Source organism: Prunus dulcis, chromosome 3 (assembly GCF_902201215.1).
Source record: "Prunus dulcis chromosome 3, ALMONDv2, whole genome shotgun sequence".
Classification (NCBI taxonomy): Eukaryota; Viridiplantae; Streptophyta; class Magnoliopsida; order Rosales; family Rosaceae; genus Prunus; species Prunus dulcis.
This window is the reverse complement of record NC_047652.1, coordinates 6,960,656-6,970,428: the sequence shown is the minus strand read 5'-3', so window position 1 is coordinate 6,970,428 and position 9,773 is coordinate 6,960,656. Positions and strand designations below refer to the sequence as shown.

The 9,773-nt window shown below is 37.0% G+C and overlaps 1 protein-coding gene across 1 annotated transcript; it reads left to right on the top strand.

The window, feature by feature from the left end:
* Nucleotides 1-3,661: 3,661 nt before the first annotated feature.
* On the top strand, nucleotides 3,662-8,732 carry LOC117621050 (ATPase 9, plasma membrane-type). Its single transcript, XM_034351309.1, has 15 exons — nucleotides 3,662-3,967; nucleotides 4,141-4,260; nucleotides 4,353-4,451; nucleotides 4,558-4,695; nucleotides 4,802-5,116; nucleotides 5,236-5,562; nucleotides 5,749-5,868; nucleotides 6,113-6,235; nucleotides 6,322-6,426; nucleotides 6,511-6,820; nucleotides 6,908-7,422; nucleotides 7,519-7,692; nucleotides 7,793-7,975; nucleotides 8,071-8,252; nucleotides 8,353-8,732. The coding sequence occupies exons 1-15, from the start codon at nucleotides 3,911-3,913 to the stop codon at nucleotides 8,447-8,449; spliced, it is 2,865 nt and encodes a 954-aa protein (XP_034207200.1). The 5' UTR covers nucleotides 3,662-3,910; the 3' UTR covers nucleotides 8,450-8,732.
* Nucleotides 8,733-9,773: the final 1,041 nt, after the last annotated feature.

The window sequence follows — 9,773 nt, the reverse complement described above, 5'->3', positions numbered from 1 at the left end:
AGATGCTTTGTGTCAAAATTTGTATCTTTTTGTCATTAACCTTTTCAATATAGAATGAACCACAAGTAAGACTACCAATCAATTGCGAGACTGAAATTACTGTTTATTTTATTTATTCGACCACTGTTAAGAACGAAATTTGATCCAATACTTTCTTTAATAAAGTAGATATTGGGTGTCACTAGACTAAATAATCATATTTTTTAATTTATAGAAGTGATATTGTAAAAAAGGAAAATCAAACCTAGAACCTATGATACACGGGTAAATGCTCTTAACAACTTAAGTTACAAGTCTCTTGCACTAGACCAATTAATCATTAACAAATACTCTAATGAGGTTAAATGCCATTTTTGTTTTAATTTTAGGGAGCTGATTTTCTCACTCCCCTTTTCTCCACTTACACTCTATTTTTCTTTTTAATACTTTTTAATCAATTTTGTTCGTTCTCTTTCCTAATCTATCCTTACCCTACATTAATTTCTTTTTTACTTCACTTTTATATTATTTCTTTTTGTTTATACTTAATCTTTCAACTTACACTCCATTTTCAGTATTAAAGGGAAAAAAAAACTTAATTTCTTACTTGGTTGAAGGGAAAAAAAAACTAAAAATGGAGTGCAAATTGGAAAATTAAGTATAAAGAAAAATAACTAATATAAAAGTGAAGTAAAAATAAATTAATGTAGGATAAGGGTAGAATAGGAAAGAGAAAGAACAAAATTGATTAAAAAGCAAAAGGGAGTGTAAGTGGAAAAAAGGGGAATGGGGAAATCATATCCCTAATTTTAATGTGTTTTCACTTTGGACCATATACTTTTAAAAATTCACAAAAAACACCTCATGAGAAGGATTCGAACTTAAGTGCAAGAGGACAGACTGGACCAACTCACATATGCATACCCTATGAGGTTTTAGATTGAGAGCAAGTTAAACCTCCATGCACTTGAAGGAAATTGAGGTTCCACCCCAAAAGAAATTAACAAGGAAGGAGTAGCCGAACTCCTTATAAATTCAAACTAAGTTTCTTATCTTTTCAATGTGGCACAAACACTCTCAATAACAATAATTAATTAAGAGAAATAAGATAAACCACTTCCTCAGACACTCAAGCACCCAAATGAGAAGTCCTTAAAAAAGTAATACCATTTCCACTGTGCAACTTCACCTTTCTTGAGCGGATCGGATTGAGCCACCATTTGAACATGCGTTTTGTTCCACCTTAAAATGATGATGTGCCAAGTGTCCCAAGGCAAACTATTGGATTTGATACCACTTATTGGTCCCACGTCCTCTTCACTCTTCCCTAATTACATGAATTGCACCAATATTTTTCATAACTCAATCACTGTGTCCAATATAATCATCTAATATTTTTAATTGATGGAAGTAAGAATTTGTCCTCGAGTTGCAAACGTTAGAAAATTATAGTAAATTTGCTGAAATTGAAATTATGTGAATCTCTGGAATTGATTTTGTCCCCCGCCGCAACCATCTATCTGATCATTTTATCAACTTCACACAATTCAATATGGTAACTATCAATGCTATTATGAGAGTTATCCTAAACATTTGGTCTTTGTGGTTGACAACAAAAGTATTATTATCAATATCCAAAAACATGAATTCGATCGCACACAAAAATTTAACAATAAAATTAAAGAGCCTAACAACTTTGATGAATCGTCCCCCCTGCACATGAAATTGTAATAACAAAAATATATGAACAGTCACTTTTTTTTATCCCCCACAAAATTATGAGTGAAGTTATTATTTCTTCTTTTTCTCAAGAAAGCAATAAAGCAGTCAAGATTAATCATGGTACAAGGAAACTCATATGTATCCAAATTGATCATAAGGATGCAATTATGACATCAAATAGCCCTATAAATCAGAGAGTAATTTTGCTCACCACTTTAATTCAAGGTGTATTTTCACCATATTTCTTAACACTTGACACGTGTTTATGGACATAACCACTATTCCATGAATACAAAGCAAAGAGCTAACTATGATTATGTCAATGAACACGTATCAAGTGTTAAGAATGATGATAATGAGAGTACACCTTAAGTTAAAGTGGTGAGCAAAAATATTTCCTTTAAATCATACATTACATACACCAGTCTTATATTCTAGTTAATGTGGATTCGATTATCTTTAGATTTAGATATCTGGATCAAGTGAGTCTTGCAGGTTGGTGGCCAAACTTCCCAAAGAGAGAAAACACTTTCAACCCCATTTTCTATTTCTTCTAGAAAAGAACAGAACCATGTAGAAGCAGCCAAATCTCTCTATCTCTTCTCAACGTGGGCATGCCGCATGCATGTAATTCTTTATATTCTCCCTCCACTCCCATCCCTTCACATGGACAACCATGTTATCTTCAAATGCAGAGAGTGCCTCCATATATATGCATGTTAGCATGCACATGGTTTTAGCTACCCCCTTTTATGATGTAGGGTTTAGATGGTTCTCTCTCTCTCTCTCTCTCTCTCTCTCTCTCTCTCTGAATACCTGGTACTTGTTTCCCTTGTAGTTCTTTGTTCATTTTGTCTCACCCAATTTCTTCACATGAGCAACCATTGTATCCAAATAATTTGTCTCAATATGCATGATTGTGAGAGCATGCACGCACCTGGTTGTAGGTTTTCAGCTGCCATTTCACTTGAGCCAAGTTATGGCACGGTGGAACAATATTTGCCATGTTACCTTGTAGTTGTCACGTCACTGTCTTCCTTCTACTTGATCACTTGGAATTTGAAGGGTGAAATCATATGCTAGTATAACCTGGTGCAATAGTAACTTTTTCATTTGTCTGTATATGTTTGTTGCACCGGGTATATATATATTTTTTGGTGTCAAATCGGGCATTATACCTAGGCCGTTGGATCAAGAAAATTGATTTTTGTTGATTGTCTAGATAATATTTGTCGAATTTGACAAAAAAAATAAGAGATATTTATTTGTTATAGAGTATAGTGTTTGTTTGAGTTGGAACTCAAAGAAAATCTGAATAATCGTATATCATTAATTTGGATCATTCTTAAAACTCAAATGTTGCATCCGAAAGTCATACATATATGATCAATGTCACAAATAATAATGCCATTGTTGCCTTACTATTTTGGTTGGCAGAGCTGTCAAAGTTAAGTTTAATCGAATTTTCTCTTCAAAATTTCGATTTAATCCAGTATTATTTTTTGGGCTAAAGCATTTCGTGAGATGAATTTTCAACGATATTAAAGCAGCACATAAAAAAAATAAAGCCCCTAGAGATCTCCATGGCAGTTAAGAAGAGTAGGGGAGAATTTCTACTAGTTTTTCACCACCTCTAGTTCAGTGAAAACGGTATCCCACATTTTGGGGTATCATTTTACTTTGCATGCAGAGACGTGGGAAACAAACTGCCACCGAGTGCAAAGGCGCAGAAGGCGAGTGGGCCTAATAGTTTAAGACAAAAAGAATATGATGAAGCGCAGAGTGAGCGTAACAATGCTTGATGTAACTGGCCGTATGACCGGGGCTAAGAGTCTAGAGAGAATACCAAAACTCTCGCTCCTTCGCTCAATTTCTATTTTCCATAAAAAGACAATTTCCCTTTTCGTTATATAAATAGACCCTCCAACTTTCAGTCCTTCAATATTACCAGCTACTTCATTTGTTTTCCAGACTAAAAACACTGTATGTGTAAGTGTGCGCGTGTGATTGGCTTGCATTAATAAAGTCCTGGCCTACTGAGATTGTATACTATTAAGTTTAAAATAAAATTACTCGCTGAGGAAATTGAGAGTTGTGGAAGTACCATATAGATATACGTATTTATTTCTGTGTGAGCAGAAAAGTGTTTAATCAGAACAATCTCTCTTCTGGGTTTGGTTGTTTGGTGTGAAAGAAAGCAAAAGAGAACATGGCAGAAGGCAAATCCATTAGCTTGGAGGAAATCAAGAAGGAAAATATCGACCTGGTAAGTCTTCTTATTATTCTTGTTTTCATTTTTATTATAAATATTTTGTGTACGCATTGTAAGTATAATTTAAAAATATTAATTGAAGAATGAAAAACTGTGTCAAGCAATTAAATTGTTGTTGTTGTTGAGATATATATATGAGTCATTAACTTTGTTTCTATGTGTCACAGGAGCGTATCCCCGTGCTGGAAGTATTTGAGCAACTGCAATGCACAAAAGAAGGTTTGTCCAGCGAGGAAGGGCAGAAGAGGCTTCAGGTCTTTGGCCCAAACAAGCTGGAAGAAAAGAAGGTAAGTTTTCAACATACTATTGGAGTATACTTTTGTTCCAAGTATTAGTTTGGGAATGAAGAAAACTGATCTGTTGGTACAATTTGGAACAGGAAAACAAGGTTCTGAAGTTCTTGGGTTTTATGTGGAATCCCCTATCATGGGTGATGGAGCTTGCAGCTATCATGGCCATTGCCATGGCAAACGGAGAGGTAACAAACAAATCTCTCTCTCTCTCTCTCTCTCTCTCTCTCTCTCTCTCTCTCTCTCTCTCTCTCTCTCTCTCTCATATTCTTATGATGCTAATAAACAATGCAGGGAAGACCACCAGACTGGCCAGACTTTGTTGGAATTACTGCATTGTTAATTATCAACTCAACGATAAGCTTTATCGAAGAAAACAATGCAGGCAATGCTGCAGCAGCACTTATGGCTGGTCTTGCACCAAAAGCTAAGGTGATTTTTAGCCGAAAAATGGCTGGTCTTGCACTTATGTATGTTTGAAATACACTGTGGCATGCACATGCATTGGAATGAACTTTTTATGCTTCTTCGATTGTAGGTTCTGAGAGATGGAAGATGGTGTGAGCTAGAGGCTGCAATCTTGGTACCAGGAGATGTGATCAGTATTAAGTTGGGAGATATTATCGCAGCCGATGCTCGTCTCTTGGATGGCGATCCTCTCAAAATCGATCAGTCAGCCCTAACTGGTGAGTCTTTGCCAGTGACAAGGTACCCCGGTGATGAAGCTTTCTCGGGTTCCACCGTCAAGCAAGGTGAAATTGAGGCAGTTGTAATTGCCACTGGGGTTCATACCTTCTTTGGGAAGGCTGCTCACCTGGTTGACAGCACCAACCAAGTAGGCCACTTCCAAAAGGTACCACTCTGAGTTCAGGTTCTAAAACATTTGTTTGAAACTACACAAATTAACACCAAGCAAGTATTCCTTTAATTTTGCTGTCTTTTGGTTTCTGATGTGCACCGGTATTTGATCAGGTTTTGACTGCCATTGGAAACTTCTGCATATGCTCCATCGCCATTGGAATGATAATAGAGATAGTAGTTATGTATCCAATTCAGCACAGGAAGTACAGGGATGGGATTGACAATCTCCTTGTGCTTCTCATTGGAGGGATTCCAATTGCTATGCCAACAGTGTTGTCAGTTACAATGGCTATTGGTTCCCATCGGCTGTCACAGCAAGGCGCCATCACGAAGAGGATGACAGCCATTGAGGAGATGGCTGGAATGGATGTCCTCTGCAGTGACAAGACTGGGACTCTTACACTCAACAAGCTTACAGTAGACAAGACCATGGTTGAGGTCAGTGATACATCATACATGAGCATGAAAAAAGAGTACGTTAAAATGATTTACAATTCATGAATCTGAAGAAGACAGTATGGTTTAAGTACAGAAAAGGGAAACAAAAGGAAACAAATCAAGATTTTTTAACATAATTTCATTGCTCAAGGAAATGTCATTCATGAAACTTGTTTTCATTTACAGGTGTTTGTAAAGGATGTGGACAAGGATGGTCTAATTTTGCTCGGAGCCAGGGCTTCGAGGGTTGAGAATCAGGATGCTATCGATACTTGTATCGTTGGAATGTTGGGTGACCCCAAGGAGGTATATGCCAACATATTTCTTTGTAAACTATGAAGTCATTCCTGGCTGTGAGCTCTACTCGTACAATAGCATAACCCTTAGGAATGCTAACCAAATCAGAAGGGATACAAATTTTTTTTCTTTCTATTTGGAGCTAAAACATAATGGAATTGAGATAAATGATTGGACTTAGATTTGGAGCATCAACTATGGACTGTATTTTGACAGCTAAGGATTAATTTGACCATCATCTTTTGTGCTGCAGGCCAGAGAAGGAATAACTGAGGTCCATTTCTTACCCTTTAATCCAGTGGAGAAGCGTACAGCCATAACATATATCGACTCCGAAGGCAATTGGCACCGGGTTAGCAAGGGTGCACCAGAGCAGGTCATAAGTCCACCCTGCAATGCTTTTGTCATTAATCTATGTGTACCTTTTTATTTAATCTTGCAGCATTGTATGTACCATTTCAGATCATTGAGCTCTGCAACCTAAAAGGTGATCCTATGAAGAAAGCACATGCTATCATTGGCAAGTTTGCAGATCGTGGTCTTCGCTCTCTTGCTGTTGCTAGACAGGTGAGTTTTCGTTCTCATTCCTAAGAACTGTTACTTATTGATGATTAAATGAAGTTAATTTCTTCATGAATTGTTTGGTTCCAGACTGTGCCCGAGAAAAGCAAAGAGAGCCCTGGAACGCCATGGCAATTTGTGGGACTCTTGCCTCTCTTTGATCCTCCAAGGCATGACAGTGCAGAGACCATTCGTCGAGCCCTTAACCTTGGTGTCAACGTTAAGATGATCACTGGTGACCAGCTAGCCATTGGTAAGGAGACTGGTCGCAGACTTGGCATGGGAACCAACATGTATCCTTCTTCTTCCCTCCTTGGTGAAACGAAGGATGAGTCTATTGCTGCCCTCCCTGTCGATGAGCTTATCGAAAAGGCTGATGGCTTTGCCGGTGTCTTCCCAGGTACTTGGACTTAATCCTTCACGTAAAGTTTTATTTCCAAAATTACAGATGTTGTATAATAGAACTAATCAATGTGGAGCCATGCAGAGCATAAATATGAAATTGTCAGGAGGCTGCAAGAGAAGAAGCATATTTGTGGCATGACTGGAGATGGTGTAAATGATGCTCCAGCTCTAAAGAGGGCAGATATCGGAATTGCAGTGGACGATGCAACCGATGCAGCTAGAAGTGCATCTGATATTGTCCTCACAGAGCCAGGACTGTCTGTGATTATCAGTGCTGTATTGACAAGTAGAGCCATTTTCCAGAGAATGAAGAACTACACCATCTATGCCGTTTCGATAACAATCCGTGTCGTGCTTGGTTTTATGCTTCTTGCTCTTATCTGGAAGTTTGATTTCTCACCTTTCATGGTTCTGGTTATTGCTATACTCAATGATGGAACAATCATGACTATTTCTAAAGACAGGGTGAAGCCATCTCCTCTTCCCGACTCATGGAAGTTAAAGGAGATCTTTGCCACTGGAGTGGTTCTTGGCACCTACCTGGCTGTCATGACTGTTGTTTTCTTCTGGGCTGCTAATGAATCTGACTTTTTCACAGTAAGAAAATTCCTACAATTCAAACAAATAGAAACACTCTGAACCCTATTGTAAAATCATCCCTATTGCAAATATGCTTATGCTAAAATTTGGCAGGAAAAATTTGGAGTAAGATCTATCAGAGGAAATGAGCCTGAGCTTACAGCAGCTGTCTACCTTCAAGTGAGTATTGTCAGCCAGGCACTTATCTTTGTTACTCGGTCCCAAGGCTGGTCTTATATCGAACGCCCCGGTCTCTTGCTTGTGGGAGCCTTTCTCATAGCACAGCTGGTAAGTTTCAAAAAGTTTAGTTCTGGTTGCTGATACTGTAAACTTTGCATATTTTGGAAAGAAAAACAAACTAAGTTTATGTTCATGTTTGTTTATCAAGATTGCTACAATCATTGCTGTTTATGCACACTGGGGCTTTGCAAGAATCCATGGTATTGGTTGGGGATGGGCAGGTGTGATCTGGCTCTACAGCATTGTCTTCTACATACCTCTGGACATTCTTAAGTTCATTATTCGATACGCATTGAGCGGCAAGGCCTGGGATAATGTACTTGAGAGAAAGGTATTTGATCAATCTTATGCTTAAAAGAATATGTTTTCATTTTCATATCCCAAAACATTCTCTTTCATGTTTGATTCTTTCTTATTATACTCCAGACTGCTTTCACAACAAAGAAGGATTATGGAAAGGGTGAGAGGGAGGCACAATGGGCTACCGCTCAACGAACCCTGCATGGCCTGCAGTCTGCTGAGACAGCTGAGCTTTTCAGTGACAAGAACAACTACAGAGAGTTGTCTGAAATCGCCGAACAGGCAAAGAGGCGGGCTGAAGTTGCTAGGTAGTTATAACTGGAAGCTTGTATAGTATATAGTATGGGCTTTGTAATGGAAACCTGAATTTAAATGGATCATAATCTTTGTTCTGCTTTTGGTTTCCAGGTTGAGGGAGCTTCATACACTCAAGGGGCACGTCGAATCGGTTGTCAAACTCAAAGGACTTGACATCGACACCATTCAACAACACTACACTGTTTGAGTGAGTGGCATGAAATTTTGGCAAAGTGAGTCTGGAGAGGGACAAAAGACAACTAGCACAAGGCATGAGAATTTAGCGTTCATCCTTGAAGGAAAACCAAAAAAATAAAAAATTTATTCTATCTTCATTTGATGTTGTAGAAGGATGAAGGGGTTGGGAATAATCCAACGTGGGAGTTGTCTTAGACAACCTAAGGTTGGAAATAGATATCAGGAGGTTGAATCTGCTATTCTGTAATAATTAGTTCATTTTCAATGATAATTCTCTATTTTTGCTTCTAGCATATCAACTTATGTTCAGAGTACAAAATATAAATCGTTTCCCTGTCTCAACAATACCATTGTAGGTGAATCTTTTTATAACAATGGATTGGTTAGCACTAGTATCACAATACTAATTAAACTAAGCATCACAGAAAAACACTTTATCACGTGTTGCAGCCATCGATATAAATAACGCACGTTCTTACTTGACAGATTGAATCCAGACAGCCTATATCTTTCCATTAAGTTTCCTCCAAAATCTCAATCTAAATTGCAATTGCTTTTCTAAATACCAAATATTGTTTGTTCTTATATGTTTTCAGTGTTTACAATAGAGTTAAATATACATGTTCACAACATATGCATGTGCCTTATTACAAAAACATTGTGCTACGCGCATGATTTTATTTTTATGATCACAAAAATGATACTTGGTGAAGCATAACGTTTGCATTAATCATAAATTATTCATTTTTGTGGCCAAGTATGAATATGAATAAATTTTTTTATACAAACGATATTTTACTTTGATTCACTACTACATTTTACACTTTGCGCGACGAAGAGAATTTCGTCGCGCAAAATACATTGTAGTCGCATAAATTTTAACGCGACAAAAACTTCGTCGCGCAGAATCCGTCGCGCAAAGATCGTGAAGAAAGACTTTGCGCGACGAAAAAATATTGGTCGCGCAAAGTCTCAAAAAAATTTATAAAACATAAAAATTTCCCACGTTTCATTTTTGGTACCCGCCCACATTTCTAGAGTTTTGCGCGACGAAAACTAACGTCGCGCAAATATTTGAGCGACGAAATATTTTTTGTGTTTTAAAATTTTTTAATTAAAATAAACTAATTTAATAATTTGCGGTACAAAATATTTTGTCACGCAAGGTTTTTGACTTTTGGTTTTATTATTTCTTTAATATTAATTTATTCAAATTTTTACTTTTTAAATGTAATTTAATTGTAAGATTTTTTTTAAATCATTTTAATTTAAATTTATATTAATTTAATTATATTAATTTTTTCGAATTTTTACTTTTTAAATTTAATTTAATT